We start from the raw sequence: 19987 nt of genomic DNA on the forward strand, positions 1-19987 counted from the left end.
CTGGACTGTAATCATCATCAACAATAACAATGACAACATATTTTAGACATGTAAGAAATAGGCTCTGCTGGCCTAGTAACAAGAAGCTGCACTGCAATCACAAAGGCACGAGGGTCAAGACCACCAGCTGTTGTGCAGGAGGAGGAGACACAATCTTCTGTACAATTAACTGCCTCTGAAAACTCGCCAGAGGGTCAGCTGTGGATTGGTTCCCACTCTATGGTGCACAAAAACAAAAAGAAGTAGGCAGAAAATGATAATATTCCATGTTGTCATAGAGACCAGGAATGTTCTCCCTGTGGACAGATAGGAGGAGGCAAGGGTGAAGGTGGGGGGGTAAGTCATGACAATAACAACAACAACAACAAAGGCAAACCAAACCTGATTGGGAAGAATAATCTAAGGAGAAATTTCAACTACAAAATAGGCGCTACTGATCAGGCTCAAACAAGAAAATCTGGAAGACTGCTAGAATACTGGTGGATCTGGGTAGATGGTCTGTTGCTTTGAAGCTTGAAACACTTTCTACAATATTGTGTTCCAGTTAAAACACTTTTCTCATGACTGCTAGCCTGCATGCAAACACACGCTCCCATAGCCCTGTAAGATACAATTCTATCCCTAGCCAAGAGCCGTGCCTTCCAGAAATTTAAGCCATGATACTGAAATCCAAATTCAATTCATCAACACCATCTGCACAACCAGCTGTTAACCTTCCAGATTTTCTTCTCTTTACAAATCTCCTGTGTTCACAGAAAAAGGAAAGATGAATGAAATTGTATTCTGTACTTTGAACTCCTAGTTTGTAACATTTCCTTGGTCTTCACCTCCTCAGCACCATTCTCAGTGGAGAAATTGCCACATGGAGAAAGCAGGTGAAATGGAACCAAGGAATTTAGAAAAGTTTTGTGATGTGTTACTTATAAGGTCCTGAAGGGACATTCCGGAACGCCATATATGGCTACAAGCCAGCGGGATCACATTCCCGCAACTCCTGTCAGTCGATAGGCATTCATCAACAGCATCACAGCACCTTGCAGCCAACCTCACCTTCTTGACCTACATTTCCCCCATAGCCTAGATTGATTTCTTTCATCTATTTATTTAGACCACATTACTTACATGTATGCAAATATTTGTAGTGTATAATCATCACAATACAGCAAAACACAAAATTCATACTTTTCAAGTATCATATTTTCCAAGACAGTGATAAATATGTATAAATCATAGGGCATCTCGGGTTTTTTCCCCATTCTTTCAATTGTGATTTTAACAAAAGTTTACAGAAAAGTTGGATTTTCATACATTCATGGTTGCACATTTTCTTCCCTACCTCCCCCCAGTTCACGAAAAGGCGCCTAACTACAAACAACAACAACACGCCCACAGTTCACTTTAAAATTTATTTTTTTTCATTCATTGTTGTATAATTTCCTCCCCTCACCCCAGTCCACTTTGTTATACACCTCTTATTCTGGATTGTTGTCACATAAATAACACCTCAGGATATATTCCTTTAACAGGTTTTTTCCCTTCAGCTGTTCCAATGCAGTATTCATTATTTATTCCCCTCTTTTCTTAGTTTCTCTCCAACTCCTATGTCAAGAAAACCCCATGTTTTATAAGTGGTGTTATGCAGTATGTGTCCTTTTATGACCGAGATATTTCACTCAGTATGTCCTCCAGGGTCACCCATGTTGTGTAATATTTTATTAGTGCCTTGTTTATCAGTTCTACATAGTATTCCATTGTATTAATATACCACAGTTTCTTTCCATGCATTTGTTAATGGGCACTTGGGTTGCTTCCATCTCTCTGCTATTGTAAATAATGTAGCAATACACATGGATGTGCATACATTATACATTTGTTTAGGTGGCAGCTTTGGTTTCTTTAGGGTATATTCCTAGTAGTGGAATTGTTGGATTAAATGGTATTTCTATTTCCAGCTTCCTGAGAAAGTGCCAGACCACCATCTATAGTAGTTGTACCATTTTAAATTCTCACCAGAGGTAAAATAATCTCTCACCAGGGTTCCAATCTCTCCACAACCTCACCCTGGTGAACGGTTTGCTGTTGTTTGCAGCCCTGGTGAACTTTATTATTGTTACTTCAGTGAGATAGTATTTCATAGGTTTGATTTGCATCTAATAGCTAGAGATTTTGAATATTTCTTCATGTGTCTGAATGTCCTCTCTGGTGAAGTGCCTATTCATATCCTGTACCCATTTTGTGATTAGATTGTTCACACTTTTCTTGTTGAGGTTCTGGAATATTCTATAAACTTTAGATGTAAGTACTTTATCAGATATTTCATTGCCAAATATTTTTCCCCCGTCTGTGGATTTTCTTCTTATTTTGTTGAAGAAGGGTTTTTTTGTTTTTTGATAAATGTAAGGATTTGATTCTTAGAAATTCCTGATCATCTATTTTATTTTCTCCTGCGTGTAAGTTTTTCATTATGCTTGGAAGAGTGTTTATGCTGTAAATTAAGGCTTCTAAACTTTTTCCTATCTTTTCTCTGAGAAATTCTATAATCTATAGTTTTATTTCTAGGTCCCTGATCCACATTGAGTTGGTTTTTGTATAAGGTGTGAGGTGTGGGTCTTGCTTAAGTTTTCTGAAGACAGTTTTCCAATAATAGGGCATTTGTAAGGAAAAAATGAAATATTGCATGGCAAACACTCTCACATTATAAATATTCATTATGCATTTACCATAATAATCATTAGTAAGGTATAGATGTTACACATTTTACACTCTTAATATGACTAATTATAAATATACTTACAAGGTTACTACACATATACATTTGCAACACAAGTCATACACCAAAACTAAATAGCCAGTAAATCAAAGTAATTGTGAAGCTTATTCAGTTAATGCAGTTTATTAAAAATAAACCTCGTTGTCTTCTAATTGTGTTCACTATTTCAGTTGACTGCAATGGATAACAAAATGTTGCCTTTTTAGTGCCTTTTTGAAAAAGAAGAAGCTGAAATTTCAATAGAAATACAAAGAAGATACTTCCTATAAATAGACAGTACATCATTTAGTTAAGGCAGTCATAAAATGAAACAAAGTGTTGATAGAGTCTGTTCTGGGGTTTTCAAAGACACTGTTAACACAGATTACAAACATTTACAAGACATAGAAACCTCATTCCTCCGCTTTGTCTGTGTCTGATCTAGAACACTAAGTACTTAGGGCAGCCTTTCATGAACTATCTTTTGCATAATGGCTAGTTGTTCTTTTTGCTTTCTCAGAAAATTTCTGTAGAATAGCTATGATTCATTATGGTCCTCTGAGACTGGTGATGCCTGCCTCCTGCCTCAACCCATGATAATATTGAATGACAATGCACACAAATTTTCAAAAGCAGAGCTAAAATGACTGGGTGAAGGTCAAAGAGAATTACTTCCCTATTCATTCTCAAGCTAAACTTTAAGAAAATGAGAACATTCTCAAGAAAAATGCTCTCACCCTGGCATTTAACATTACTTCAAGAAATGAGGGAAGAAATTGATACTTTAAAAAAAATATCATAATATGAGAAAGTATAAAATTTTTGTCAGTTTATACCTGTATCTATGGAAAATAGTATTGTCTGACCCAAAGCAGGTTTATTATGAAACCTGTACTACTAACCCAAAGTTTATTCCTCTCTGGTGGTTCAAATCCACCAGCAACTACTTGGGAGAAAATTGAACAAATGCTTTAAACACGACAAGTTGACATTTTGCTTCTCTATATGACCCAGAGACTATAGTAATCAGGAATATAGGAGAAAGATTCCCACTCTGGTAATATACAGACATAGATACAGTGCGTTACATTTAGTTTTAAATATTATTAATGGTGTAAATTGAGTTTCCTAAGCTTCCAAGGAAATGCGGCAAAGTAATGGTGAGTACTAGAATGCTTCTTTTTTTCGTTAAGAATATTGAGAGTTTGTTAACAGAGAGCAAAGATGACTTTATGGACTTGAGTCAAACTCTGGGGAATAAAATGTTATAGTAGAAACAAAAAGAGCTGTTTCCCCGATGGACTCCGTAGGGCAATAGGGGCACAGATAGCTCTGCTCACATCCCTGAGGGAAAAGTGAAAAGACACATCCTTGTTTCTTCATAACACAGGCTATTAAGGGCCTTTAAGGAGTAAAGCTCTCAACATAAACATAAACAGCCAGAAGGGAATGTAAAACCATTATTGTGACGGTTGAGGCTCCTAGGCAGGAATCTACAACACAGAGAACGTGATGGTAACTAATAGATGAAGTTGTTTAGAAATGTAGATAAAACAAACCTTGAAAACTCCCAAATGAAACAGAAAGAAATCTCAATCTAGGAAAGTCTGGATAGAACAGGTAAGTGTCAGGAAACCAAGGATGGTGATTTGAATGTGATACTTTGTAAATACACATGCCAATTAACATGTTGCCACAAATGATGGCAAAATGTGTTTCTAAGCACGGTCGTCAATTTAAAAGTGTGCGGCAATGTGTTAATATATAATGAACTCTGGAGAAACTCATAATGGATTTTCAAAATATACACACTGGAGACAACCATTTAGCATTTCTATTTACAGTCCTGGTTGAATTATTTGACCCCAGTGTGCCTGAGTTTCTTCATAAGTGAAGATAAAAAGGCCTACCTTATGCCTTTTATAAGGATTAAGCAAGTTAACACATAGGAGGTATTTTATCTCTGCAAGTCATGCAATAACAGATATTATCTTAATATTTATTATATATGTTGTTGTTGTTGTTAAGTGCCGTCGAGTCTCAGGTGACTCATAGCAACCCTATTAAGGAGAGTCCTCGACGCTTGGGTGCCTTTCATCCTCTCTCCAAGTTCATAGGGTTTCCGGAGGCAAGCTATTATGGAAGTGGATGCCACTCCTCCTTCCAAATTATTATATATAGTTAATAATTATTGATATATTATACTAATAACAGCTAGTGTCAGCTGCTGTTGAGTTGATTCCAGATCACAGTGACTCCATGTTTCATAGAACAAAATATTTCTGGGTCTTGTGCCCTCCTCACAAGGACTATGAAATATTATTATTTCATTATTATCACTCTGCCAAGATAGTCTTCAAAATGCTTTGTTATTCAATCTTAACAAAACCTTTTTAGGCAACTGACACGTGTGGTTGTTCTGTGCTGACAAGACAACTCCTCATAGCAACACTGTGTGCAATAGATGAAACCCTTCCCCAATCGTGTGCCATCTTCATAATGTCCATTGCCCTTAAACCCATTGTTCTCATCACTGGACCAGTTCTTGAAGTTCTTTTTCTCCACTGACCATCCATTCATCCAAGCCTGATGTACTCAAAAGACTGGTCCCTCCTGATGATATATATGCTCCAAGTCTGTGAGATGAAATCTATCCATCTTGATTTCTAAAGAGCATTCTGACTTCACTTCTTCCATAACAGATTTGTTTGTTCTTTTGGCAGTCCCAGGTGTATTCAATACTCTTGACCAACCCTTCAATTATGAGGAATCAGTTATTCTTGGGCCTTCTTTAGTCGTTGTCCAACTTTCACATTATTGGATAAGCAATGTGTGGCACAGCCCCTAGAGACTATCCAAAAAATGTCGTCTCTCTGGTGGTTAGAATCCAGTAGCTACTCCATGGAAGAAAAGTGGACTATCACTTATAGACTCAGAAAACCAGCTGAAGGGTCAGCTATCAGTATGTTCTGGCTTGGTGACAATGAGTTTCCTGAGAGTTTTGCAGAAAACACACCTTAGTTTTAAAACTAATGCATTTGCTCTTTAGGGCTTTACTTAAGACTGCATAATTAGTAAGTAGTTGGCCAAGATTGGACCTTAAGCATCACATTCTCAAACATTATTACGTTCCATAGAATCAAAGCATTTCTTTATAAAGCACTTATAAAAATACTCAATAGATACTTAAACAGAAGGTATATAAAGAACAAATAATTTTGTTACATATGTGTACAAAGTTTATATTAGTGCAAGTGATCCCCAAATGACAAGTCTACAAAGTAAAATGAAATCATGGAAACAGTAATTAGAGTATGCTCAAAATGCTTTACAATACACATTCTCTTTTCTTTAGTTTACAAAATTATTCAAATGCAGAAATGTTTAAATCCCCTAGAGTGTGATAAATTCTAAAATAAATAATGCATTACTCCTTTTAAAGTTTTTTATTCACAAACAAATCCAGCTGTCTGGTGTAAGGGAACAAAGTAGTTTTGTTATATTTCCTTTGATATGCATGCGCTTGAATTGAGAAATACTTCCTCTCTTTCCTTAAGAACCAAATTATATCCACAAAGTGGAGGTCTGTGAAAGAGAAAAAAAAGAAGAAAAAAAAAGGAAGGAAAAAGAGCTATTAGTAAATCATCCAAATGTATTTTCTTCTCATGTGAATATTAGACTATGATGTGCCTGCTTGAGACTAGTTCTCCAAATGCATGGGACAGAAACAAAACAGAAAGGTTGTTTCTATTCCAGAAACTAATGCTGTATAGTAATGATACCAATTTAATGATCTTGAGAAATGTAACACACTGTGTTTCAATATCTTCTCCCCTTGCTTTGGGTACTTATAGTGTATGGGGGGAAAGCACTTTAGTGTTGAAAAATCTGGAACCTAAACTCCATTCTTACTGACCCTCTTTGTATCTTGATATCACAAAAGCTCTGAGATTAATTACTCAGACAGGTCTAAAAGAATCAGCCTTTTTCTAGCACCATTCCTCCTGACAGAGCTAAGGGCTGTAAGTCACATCCCAAAGAGAACTAGAGGTGACAATCTGTCACACTTTCTAGTAAGGTGGACATTCAAGATACATTTCACTCTAATCCTACCTCATTAACATGACGGACAACTCTCTTCTGAATTGGGTCACTACACAGACTAAGCAGAGGTTAGGATTTGCCATACATTAAAAATTAAAGACTATGACCAGAAGAGCCATATTATTTCATTCTTGGCCCTACAATTTTCATTTTTTCCCTTCTTCTTTATTATTATTATTATTCATTTTAATGAAACTTTACAGAGACTTTGGATTTCCATTCATTTATTGTTGCACTTTTCTTTCTGCCCACTCCCCCCCACTCCAGTTTGTGCTTCTCTTTGAAAAGTAAAAGAAAAATCCTTTCATTCTTATACAATCCCTCCCCCCAAGTCCACTCCACTATGCAGCCTTCGTTCTAGACCTCATGTCATAATAATACCTAATCACATACCCCTTTTAAACAGTTCTCTCCCTTATCTGTTTCAATGCAGTATACATAACTTATCCCATCTTTCTCAGTTTCCCCTCAACCTCGATGTCAGTCCAGCTTTACAACAGTGGCTCTATTCATTATTTGTCCTTTTGTGACTGTGATATTTCACTCAGACTAACGTACTTCAGGGTCACTCATTTTGAATAATATTTCATGAGGTCCTTGTTTTTCAATGAATTTTCATTCTTTTTTAATCAGTCCTCTATTTTACCAAGTATAATGTCCTCCTCCAGGAAGTAGTGAATCCTGCCTGATAACATGTTCAAATTAAGATATGTAAAGTCTCCATTCCTCATTTCTAAGGACCTTTCTTACTTCTTGCAATACAAATTTAGTCATTCTTTCATCAGTCCAGAATATATTCAATATTATTCAACAGCATAATTCAAAAGCATCAATAATTCTTTTGTATTTTTATTTATGGTCTAAGTTTCACATGTATATGAAGTGACTGAAATTGTCAGAGCTGGGTGATACATGCCTTTTGCTACCTTGTGAAATGAAAGCAATAATGTCTACAATGTTGTATAGGGACCTTGTTGGCACAGTGGTTAAAGCATTCACCTGCTAACTAAATAGTTGACACTAGGAATTAACAATTTCACTTCATGAAAGAACAGTGTGACAGTCTGCTTTTGGAAATGTTCAGTCTTGGCAATTCTAATCAGAATCTACTCAAAGGCAATGAGTTTAAGAGTAAAATGCCTTAAATCTTGAAGTAATTATATACTTAGATTTCTTAGAAGTCCAGTTATTGGATTGAATTAGTCATCTGATTCATTTAACTATTTATCTTCCTATTAAAGTGTCTAGGACTTCGTTCATAGGGTCATTATGAGTCGCCTGCAACTCGACAGCACTTAACAACACTACCACCACCAACAGCATAGAGAAAGAAAGAGCAACAATAAGAAGGTAGAATTTGAAAGCCATGCTCCCAAACGAAAGGTGGGTGACTCTACTCCGTGGCCCTCAGGCCTGCCTTTAATTGTTATTGGTAAAACATTCTTCTAGGTCGTGTAACCCTGGTATGTCCACTTGCTGTACAGAGGTAACTCGTGGTTGTTGTGAAGCTGAACACTGTTACATATGGTGGACAGTGTTTGGTGGGGCTCCCCAATTAAAACAAGCTTGGAAGCAGGAGTGGCATCCACTTCCACAGTAGCTTGCCTCTGGAAACCCTATGAACCTAGAGAAAGGATGAAAGTTATACAGGAAGTGTCCAGGACTTCGTTCATAGGGTTGGTATGAGTCGCCTGAGACTCGCTGGCACTTAACAACAACAGCAACATTAATGTCTTTAAAGGAGCTTTGGTGATGCAGAGCTGCTAGCTAAAATGGTGGTTGTTTGAACCCATCAGTCCTTCTATGAGAGAAAAGATGGGAATCTACTCCAGTAGAAATTGCCGTGTGAGAACCTAGGTATAGAACATGTTGATAATAATGAGAAAGAAGCCAACTATGGAAATGGAAGTAATACATGGAAATTTTCTGATCAGCAACAGGAATTTATTTTCAAAAACGAAAAAAAGCATTCTGATTCAATGACTCAGGGACTAACAGCTCAACCCTTTCTTTGACATATGCACTGCTCTAATCCAACAGATGCACTGCTCCCTGGATTCTTCCAATTTGGTGAAGAATAAACTGAAGGATTTTAAAATATTAAGCAGCATTTAAAAGTCATTCCTTGTCTAAATAAGCTAATTTTCTGTATTTACTAATGTACTTAAAAGCAATTCATTGGTATCTTTTTATTTGATGTGGGTAACAGTTTCTTCTCTCTGGGGCACAAAAACAAAACAAAATTTTAATATAGATAATTTGAAAAAAATGTATGGTTCACATTGAACTACATTCAGAAGAAAAATGTGACATATTTATTTGTATCCTCAAAGCACACACTGAATATTGCATTATAATGCTCTATCCACCATAAATTAACAAAATGAATACACTTCATTGGTGAGGTAAGAATTATATGAAAAATAATGGAGAGAATCTAGTGATAAAATATCCTTAAAATGAAAATTCAAATATAATTAAACTTTTGCATTCAATTTGCATATTCATAAACTTGTTTCCATTGCATTCAATTTTGCAAATGTTGCATTCAATTTGCATATTCATAAACTTGTTTCCATAGAGTCATAATTAATGGATAGATAAACCTCCATCTGATGGCTGACACTGTAAATCCCATGGGAGATGAGCTGTGAATTTTACATATCTTTTTCCTGTACAACCACTGGTGAATTTGAAACCCTCGAGAGGCAAGGCCATCAGGTTAATGGCACAACTCACTACTCTATAGCCTAGACCACCAGCCACTTATTAGCACCCCAAACTAATACTATTAAGGACTTTTATTCACTTATTCGGGGGGGGGAACCCCACCTACCTTAGTTATTTCTTCCCTTGACTTCAAATAATAGTGGCATAGTGCATTACATTTTTAACTACTACTGAAAGATTAGTGGTCCAAATTCACCAGCCCTTGATGGGATAAAGATGACATAGGCTACTACTCTTAAGATTTACAACCTTATGAACATGATGGGGGATTTTCATGAGTCGATTGGCTCAGTGATAATAGATTTGGCTTTTGTTTTTAGAAACAATGACACCCCAAAATATAAAATATGGTGTATTTTCATAGTCTCTGCTCACATTTCACATAAATATAAAACTGTATAATGGAGTACAGAGAAGCCAAAGCAGAAGGTAGAATTTGAGATACTAAAAGAGCTGAACAGAAGATTTCAAAAGGCAGCATGGGATGACAAGTAAAATATTACAAGAAATGTGCAAGAAGCTGGAGTCAGAAAATCAAAAGGGCTGAACTCGCTCAGCATTTCTTAAGCTCAAGGAACTGAAGAACAAATTCAAATCTCGAGATGCTATAATCAAGGATGCTTTAGGCAGAATATTAAATGATCCAGGAAGTATTAAAAGAAGAGGGAAATAATATGAGTCACTGTATCAAAAGAAATTGGCAGACACTGAAGAATTTCATGAAACAACATATGAGCAAGAGCCTATGGTGATGAAGGAAGAAGTTCAAGCTGCTTTGAAGGAAATGGCAAAAAATAAGGCCCCAGGAATAGATGGTATACCAATTGACATATTTCAGCTAACAGATGCTGCCCTGGACGTGCTCACCAAGTTGTGTCAAGAAATCAGGAGAACAACCACTTGGACAACAGACTGGAAGAGATCTGTATCTGTTTCCATCCCAAAGAAGGGTGACCCAACAGAGTGTGGAAACTATATAACAATATCATTGATTTCACATGCAAGCAAGATTCTACTGAAGATTATCCAAAAACGACTGGAACAGCACATCAGCAGAGAACTGACATAAGTCCAGGCTGGGTTTAGAAGGGGTCATGGTACTAGGAATATTGTAGCTAACGTTAGATGGATCTTAGCTGAAAACAGGGACTACCAGAGGAATGTCTATCTGTGTTTCATCATAGAGAAGGTTAAACTGGGCTACTCCTTGCAGGCAAGGGTTCTGAGGCTTTGTCTGACATACTTTGGACATGTTGTATGGAGGGACTGGTCCTTGGAGAGGGACATCATGCTTGGGACGGTGGAGGGATGGTGCAGGAGGGGAAGGCCCTCTATGAGGAGGATTGATTTCAGGGACTGGGGTTATCAGGATGGGTATATCGGAGACATTGCGATTGGCACAGGATAGGGCAGAGTTTAGGGCTGTTGTACATAGGGTCGCTATAAGTGGCACGGATTCGATGGCACATAACAACAATAAGAACAATGTCATGGGATTTTTCCCCCCCTCTGTACTTATCTAAAGAACTTTCTCAGGGAATCCTGGTGATGAACCTATTAACCCTTTAGAAGCTAGCCCAGCTAAAAGTGAGTGGTTCCGTTTTTATTAAATGACCCCTTTGGAGAAAAGATTGTGGACTCTTCTCCTGTGAAGCCGAAAGCCTTGGAAACATTATTAGGCAATTCTACTTGACCTTCAGAGTCCATATAAGTTATAATTAGCTTAACAGGATAAACAACATTTCTTACTTAATCAATGATGAAGGGCATGATACAATAGTCTATGGAAAACATGATTTATAAGACACCATATTAACACAAGAGCAGACACCATCTGTTTGCTCTTCACATTTCTTCCCCTCTATGCTAAATGACATACAAAAAATGCATGGAGAAAGAAATGACAGTTGACAGATTCCCAACATTATGTATCAAAGAATGATCCTCATCTGGTGAGGTGGAAATTTGAAAATGTCCTACCTCCTTGATGTCACTTGTGTCATTATAAAAAGATTTATTTAAATTTAGATAAATATCCATGAATATATTTCCCTTTATACTTTATAAGTTTATGTTATACTTTGTGGTAGACAGACATTGAGAATAAGCTAGCAATGTGATAAAATTGAATTATTTCACATGTCACTTTATGTATATATTATACGTTGGCATTAACTAAAGTTAAAAATGTAGATGTGGCTATAGTCAGAACCACAGGGTTACACAACTCCAGGTACATTACAAAAATTATTGTCAATATCTGAAAGTGATCCTTGATACTGCTACAGTTCATAGTCAGCCTACCTGTACACAGAGACTCTACTTACACTATAGTGTTTACAGTTAAATCATTATTCAATTATAACATAGTTGCCTTTTTATGGTTGTAGGATTATATATGAACCAAATTTTCCAAATGCTTAACAGTGTAAATAACTGAGTATATTGATTAGTGAACAAATGTTTGTTCCTGAATAAATAATGTAACTAAAACCTTAAAGACAAACAAAAAAAGAAGACACCAAACTCCTAATTAAAATTCCCCTGACAGGAGATACTGGAGTAAAAAAATTTTGGTTTGAAATCATTGCAGAGGCCCTTAACAATTGAATAACCTTGCATATATTATCTACTAGCCTTGAATTTTGGTTTCCTTACAAATGAAATTAACTACCTTATAAAATTGATATAGGGATTGAAAAACTATACCTGTGGTATATTGGATTCTAAATAAATTTGATTATTTTAGGAAAAAGTGATTCACCACTATAAAAAAATCTGTGAATTCCCTAAATCCCAAGTTTTCAGAGTCATCTAATTATCAACTGTTAGGAGCAGTGGAGTCAAGTACAACTTATAGCAACACTATGAAGAATGAACATGAACCTTGTGCTATTGTGTGCTATTCTTATTATCGCTGATATATTTGAGCCTGTTGTTATACTCACTGCCTCTTGCTGAGGATCTGCTACTTGTTTGCGGAACCTCCACCATTCTAATCATGATGTTCTTTTTCCAAAGACCAACCCCTCTTTTAACAACATGCTCAAAGTATGTGAGATGATGCATCATCATCCTTGCCTCTAAAGAGCACTTTGGTTGCACTTTACCAAGATGTATGTGTTTGGTTGGTTGGTTTATTGTGGGTTTTGTTGTTATTGTTATTTGTTTCATTTTGTGTTTTTATTTACCTTTTTTAGCAAGCCGTTGGATATTCAGTATTCTTATCCAACACATCAATTTTACTTGTGTTATCCTTATTTATTGTCCAACTTTCAGATGCATGGCAAATAACTGAAAAGACTATGGCTTGAATCAATTGTACCTTTGTGTTTTTACTGACTTTGCTCTTAGCACTTTGGAGAGGTCCTTCACAGAAGATTTCCCAAATGCAATGTCTCCTGATTTCCTTACTGATAGTACCAAGAGGATTTATTGTGATTCCAAGCATAATGAAGCCATTGACAGCTTCAATCTTTTCCCCATCTATCATAATATTGTCTACTGGTCCAGTGGTGAGGATTTTTCTTTTCTAGATGTGGAGATGTAATTCATCTTCTGTAGCAAGTGTTTCAAATCCTCTTTACGTTCAGTCACAAGGCTGTATCATCTGGATGACACATGTGGTTGTGTTACACACTAGTCACCTTTTTATCATGTGCATCATCCAAAACAGGTATCTTGGCAAAAAACTATTTTGGATTTTTACGCACTAGTTCTAAGTGAATGTTACATTGCATATAGGGCAAAGAACTCAGATATGAAATTCCGTGTTAAAATTTGCAATTGTGATCAACTAAAATTCCTTTTCTAAACTTTCTGGTCAACCATGTTGAGAAACCTATGTTTATCCATTCCTCGGGGGTGAACATACTGATTACTTCAGCTATTAGTTCTTGTGTATCATCAATTGAAATTGATCCATAGCTCTGCATCAGATTTCCACAGGCAGTAGATCACATGGAAAGAGACTGCCCATCTCTCTCCTACAGAAGAGCTGGTGCGTTTGAAACACACATTTTTACACTGGAGGCACAACTCTTCACCAGTAAGCCACCAGAGCAGGATAGAAGTAAATGAATAGTTGAATAAGAAGTGTTGGAAGTAGCAATGGATCAATTTTTACAACATCATATAGGTTTTACATGGTTAAGAAATGGAACTTTTAGTGTCATATAATACATTCTTTGTGTGTCAGGGGCCATGCTAATTTTCTCTGTATCATTCCAGATTTAGTATATGTGCCGAAGCGAGCACAAATTCTTTGCCTTTGAGATGGAACTGACTAATAACTGAACCTCCAGTGAGTTTTCAGAGTCTAGAAATTGCATGGGAGGGGATGGCTCATCATTTTCCCATGGATTTCCTGGTAGATTTCAGGTGATCAGTTTTGGGTTGGCTGTACAACTCCTTACCCAAGTTTCAAAGGTGTATCATAAAAAAAGAAAGCATTTTATTGATAGGTTTATTTATTAGCATTTTATCTATTTCAGCCAGATAGATTAATTAATTTCACATAACCACAGCTTGATGTTGATAGGCAACATCATGATAGATGGAGAAAAGATTAAAGCTGTCAAGAGCTCTATCTTACTTGGATACACAATCAACATCCTTGGTACCAGCAGTCAGGAACTAAGTAGATGTATTGCACTGGGAAAGTCTGGAGTCCGGGACCTCTCCAAATTATTGAAAAACAATGATGTCAGCTTGAGGACCAAGGTACATCTGATTCAGGTCATGGTATTTCTGATTGCTTGTTATATATCTGAGAGCTGAAGAATGAATGAATAAGGATGACAGAAGAAGAATTTATATTTTTCAGCTGTGGTGTTGGAGAAGAGTACTGAACACCACACCCCATGGACAGCCAAAAGAACAAACAAGTAATTCTTGGAGAGAGCGCAACCAGAGTGCTCCCTGGAGGCCAAGATGACAAATCTTCACCTCACATACCTCAGGATGATGCTAGGAAAGACTATTCTTTGGAAAGGGGTATTATACTTGGAAAGGCAGAGGGTTAACAAAGGAGAAGAAGACCCTTCACCAGGTAGACTCACACAGTGAATGCCTCAATGAGCTCTAGTGTGTCAGAAAGAGTGAGGTTGGCACAGGACCAGACAAGGTTCAGATCGGTTGTTCACAGGGTTGGTATGCATCATACTGGACACAATGGCACCTGACAGTGGTTTAATCAATCTTTTGCTTGAATATTGCACTTTTAAATAACCAGAGAATTAGGGAAAGTGAAATTACACATCAAAAAGGGAAGGTAAGAAAATGGAGCTAGAGGATTCATATTAATTAGCATAAATCAAAGATATACTCAAATCATAAAAATGCCAATGGAAGAAAATGATAAAGCAAAATAGAAATAAAAGTAAGCTTTTTTCGCACAAAAATGCAAAATGTATTTATATCCATTTATAATGTACTTTTTCATCCAAAATGTGTAGAGATTTGTATTGATCATTGAGTATTTATGTAATTACTATAATTATGTTTTCTAGTATAGTGAAAATGTATGTGCTGTCATTTTCATAATTACCCTCTCAAATTTTTGATTACACTGTGCAATTATACAATTATTACCTTGAATTATGTCACAACAAAAATTAGGTAAATTAAAAAAGGGAATCACATTGTTTGTATCTAATATTTTAGAACAAATGTCATGAAAATTATTTAAGATGTTTTATTTAAAATAAAAATTCTTTAAAGCAAAAATATTGAAAATAGTCAACTTTAGAAGTAAGATATGAATAAAAATATGTGTCTCAATAGAATTAAAACATTGAATTTCTAAAAATATCTTGGCATGCTATCTTTTTTGTTCAAGATGATTCTGATGGTATATTAAATAAAAGTTCTTTTTGATCATCCTAAAATCACTCAATTCTTCTTTTATGAGACATAACTTTCATTTCATCAGAAACATTCACATAGGAACCACACTGCATGCCCATTCTATTTGTTTTTCTCTGTTGTCTTTATCTGGACCAACTCTCAACATTATCCTAGACATCTACAGCATCATTTGAGGAGATCACATTTGTACAGCAGACAGTGAGAGTGAAGGACAGATGATGGCTTTCAGGATGGAGAATATATTTTGTAAATACAAAAGAGTTTTGCCAATACTGTTATTTTAAACACCATTTATGATTCTCAAGTTCCAAATCCCAAAACTAAAAACCAAACCCACAGCTGTTGGTCAATTTTGACTCATCAAAACTCAAACTCAAATATTGTATTCAAACCAATATAAAATAAAAAAAAGAAGAAGAAAGAAAGGGAGGGGAATCCTCCAACTCATTGTCTTCAACTTAGAACTAACACTTGACCCTCCAGTGTCAGAGCTTGTAAATTACAAGGAGGAGATTATACATCTTCTTCAAAGAAGCAGCTGGTGGTGACACATGTTCTGACCTATGTGGCTCCCAAGGCTGTAAATCTTTATGGGCGCATATTGCCACATCATTCTCCCAAAAAGGATGATCAGGTTCAGTTTCCTGGCTTTTGGTTACCATATGAGAGCTTTAACTACTGAAACACCACCAAAGTACATTTCTCATGTCAACTTTTTCACTGAGTACTCTTGGTATTTTAGCTATGCACTTAAAAAGACAGTAAAATGCTGATCTCAGTAAAAATAGCATAAAACTATTTCCTGAGTTTTTCTTCTCTAAATTAAAATACAGCTCTCTAATTATGCTTGACCAAACATGTAATATAATAAAACCAAGCATCATGCACAATATTTTCTGGAGTTTCTTTAAATTACTAAATGCAAAGCTTTTATAAACTGACTTTTGTCCCATCAAACGCTGTCCGCTTATGTAGGCCATGATTCCCAATTGTACATGTTTGTCTCTATTTTTGGTATCATTACCCTCATTTTTGTTGCAAATTCTAATTACTAAATGAGGCAGAATCAGTGTGGGCTATATCTTGAGTCAAAATCTTAAAAGAGAGCATAACTCAGGTCATATTCTTATTCAAGCCACATCCTTGTTTTAGTCACATCTTTGTTTTAAAAAATACTCTTATATTTAGTAAATTTGTCCACGTACAAACTTTGTATACATAGTGTTTCACACATTTCTTCATTCACATTATGTTTCATACAATAATTCTCATACATTGTGTTTTGTAAAATCAAACCCCATTGATCTATGCCCACCATTACCCCATCTTTTCAGGTCCCTACTGGATCTTTCCCAATTCGTTTACCTGCTCCTTCCACCCACCAAACTATGTAGCAACAATTTCAAAAATATTACATAACATGGGAAAAACTGGAGCACATCATGCTTAGTGAACTCAGTCTCATGTGGACAAATAAGGCATAAGACTATAATTATAAAATTAGAAGGATAAATAAATAAAGATGCGCATAAAGGCCTAAGGGGGAAATGGGAGGTAGTTGTAAGGCTGGGGGTGGGCAGGAGGAAAATCACAGATCAGGTAGCTTAGTCACATCTTTTCCTTCTCCTAAAAGTAGAAAATAAAGCAGAGAAGGGAGATCTCAGCACTGCCAAGAAGAATTGTCAAGGAGCATGTTCTTTGGACTGGGTGTCTCTGTGCTAAAAATCTTACAGAGAAAGGTTCTGAAAAAAACTGATGCTAAGACATATGGAACTCTCTAGAGAATCTTTGAATCATAAACCTTTAAAGGGGACAGGACTCTGCCCTAGAATGAACTCACTCACTCAAAGCCCTTGGAAGTGACCCACAGCTGGCCTTTCAACAGGTTTTCAGAAGCTATAAATTGTGTGGGTGGAGATTGCCCATTTTTCTCCTAAGGAGCCCACAGTGGGTTAGACACACCAGAGAATTGCCTCCTTTGGGGTTAGCAGGGCTAACCTCTACAGATTATGTGATTAACTAACCCTTTTTAGTTTTAATTCACTCATTGCTCTGGCATTAGAACTGATTTATAGATGACTTTCTTGCTTCTCAGAGTACTTCAAGGATTTCTGAAACTGTATATTGCATGGGAGAGAATGTACACCTTCCTCCCGAAGAGCAGCTGAGGAGTAAGGGGTCAGCAGTGCAAATCCTTACTAAATAGGCCACCTGAGTTCCTGAACCCTTAATTTAAATAAGAGTGCAAAATATTCTAAAATGTTTTTTCCTTTTTTTAAGCATAGAGAAATTTAACACCACCAATTCATTTACTTCTTAAGCAACGTGTATTATACGTGCCGTTGACTAGCTTGCAACTCATAGAGACCCTATGTACAACAGCCCTAAACCCTGCTCTATCCTGTGCCAATCACACTGCCTCTGACACACCCATCTTGATTACCCTAGTCACTGAATCAATCCACCTCATAGAGGGTCTTCCCCTCTTGCGCCATCTCTCCACCCTCCCAAACATGATGTCCCTCTCCAAGGACTGGTCCCTCCTTGCAATATGTCCAAAGTATGTTAGACGAAGCTCCAGAATCTTTGCCTCCAAGAAGCAGCCTGATTTACCCCTCTCCAGGGTGAATCTGTTTCTCTTCTTAGCAGTCCAGGGTAAATTCATTACCCTTCTCCAGCGCCACAGCTCAAAGGCATCAATTCTCCTTCTACCCTTCCTAGTCATTGTCCAACTCTTTGATGCATAATTAGTGACTGCAAAGACCATAGCCTGTATCAGATTCATCTTAGTCTCCAGAGAGACTCCATTGCTCTTCAGTACTTTGGAGAAGTCCCTAACAGCAGACTTTCCCATCACAATACTTTTTTTTTTAATGTCCTGGCTATTGGTGCCAAGAGTGGTGGCCATTGAGCCAAGCAGACTAAAGTTGTTAACAATCTCGATCCCTTCACCATCCATCCTGATGCTGCCACTTGGTCCAGTGGTGACAATCTTTGCCTTCTTGATATTGAACTTCAATCCATACTGAAGGCTACAGTCCTTGATGCTCTGCAGCAAGCATTTCAGGTCCTCCTCAGTTTTGGCAAACAGGGCTGTGTCATCTGCATAATGCAGATTGTTAATAGATCTCCCACCAATCCTGACGCCACACTTCTCCTCATAGAGCCCAGCCTCTCGGATAATCTGTTCTGCATACAGGTTGAAAAGGTAAGGAGATAGGACACATTCCTGGTGTACACCTTTCCCAGTTTTGAACCATGCATTGTTTCCCTCCTCTGTTCTGATGACTGCTTCGTGGTTCCAGTACAGGTTTCACATTAGCACGATCAAGTGTTCTGGGATTCTGTTCTTCTCATAGTCAGCCACAGTTTGTTTTGATCCACACAGTCAAATGCCTTTGCATAATCAATGAAACACAGATAGACATTCTTCTGGTATTCCCTGCTTTCAGCTAAGATCCATCTAATATCAGCTACAATATTCCTAGTACCATGACCCCTCCTAAACCCTGTCTAGACTTCTGACAGTTCTCTGCTGATGTGCTGTTCCAGTTGTTTTTGGATAATCTTCAGTAGAATCTTGCTTGCATGTGAAATCAATGATATTGTTCTATAGTTTCCACACTCTGTTGGGTCACCCTTCTTTGGAATGGGTACAAATATAGAGTATTATACTCTAGTCTACCTAGAATGAGTGAAGAGCGTATGAGCTGTGTGAGGATATAAAGAATATTATCCAGGAAGAATGCAAAAGACAGAGGAGAAAAAAAGACCAAGATGGATGTCAGAAGAAACTCTAAATATTGCACTAGAGTGCCAAGAAGCAAACCAAAAAGAAGAAATAAAGACATTAAGGAGCTGAACAGATTTCAAAGGGCAGCGTGGGAAGACTATGCAAAGTATCATAATAAATTATGCAAAGAGTTGCAGTCAGAAAATCAATAGGGCTGAACTCATCCAACATTTCTTAAGCTCAAGGAACTAAAGAACAAATTCATGTATCAAGTTGTATGTATTACTTACAGATGCTTTGGGCAGAATATTAAATGATCTAGGAAGCATAAAAAGAAGATAGAGTATACAGAGACATTTTACCAAAAGGAATTGGCGGACACATAAGAATTTCATGAAGCAACACATGAGCAAGTCCCTGTGGCATTGAAGGGATAAGTTCAAGCTGCTCTGAAAGAATTGGCAAAAAACAAGGCCCCAGGAATTGAAGATATACCAGTTAACATATTTCAACAAATAGCAACTGCCCTGGATAGTTTTGCGAAGACATCTGAAGGACAACCACCTGGCCAACTGACTGGAAGGGATCTATATTTGTTCCCATTCCAAATAAAGATGACTCGACTGAGTGCAGAAATTATTGAACAATGTCATTAATATCCCATGCAAGCAAGATTCTGCTGAAGATTATCCAAAAATGATTGGAATGGTATGTCAACAGAGAACTGCCTGAAGTGCACCCTGGGTTTAGAAGAGGCCATGTTATTAGGGATATATGTTGTTGTTGTTGCTGTTATGTGCGTC

General features: G+C 36.9%; 1 protein-coding gene across 1 annotated transcript in view; it reads right to left on the bottom strand.

Moving 5' to 3' along the window:
• Nucleotides 1-649: 649 nt before the first annotated feature.
• The window catches only part of LIPI (lipase, member I), an 88777-nt gene continuing 69439 nt past the window's right edge, over nucleotides 650-19987 (bottom strand). Inside the window, exon 10 of the mRNA XM_006889824.1 lies at nucleotides 650-743. Coding sequence (XP_006889886.1) covers nucleotides 650-743 — 94 coding nt within the window. The remainder of the gene's footprint in view (nucleotides 744-19987) is intronic.

The sequence above is a fragment of the Elephantulus edwardii genome, unplaced genomic scaffold (assembly GCF_000299155.1).
Source record: "Elephantulus edwardii isolate Elephantulus edwardi_28Jun2011 unplaced genomic scaffold, EleEdw1.0 scaffold00081, whole genome shotgun sequence".
In the NCBI taxonomy this organism is placed as follows: domain Eukaryota; kingdom Metazoa; phylum Chordata; class Mammalia; order Macroscelidea; family Macroscelididae; genus Elephantulus; species Elephantulus edwardii.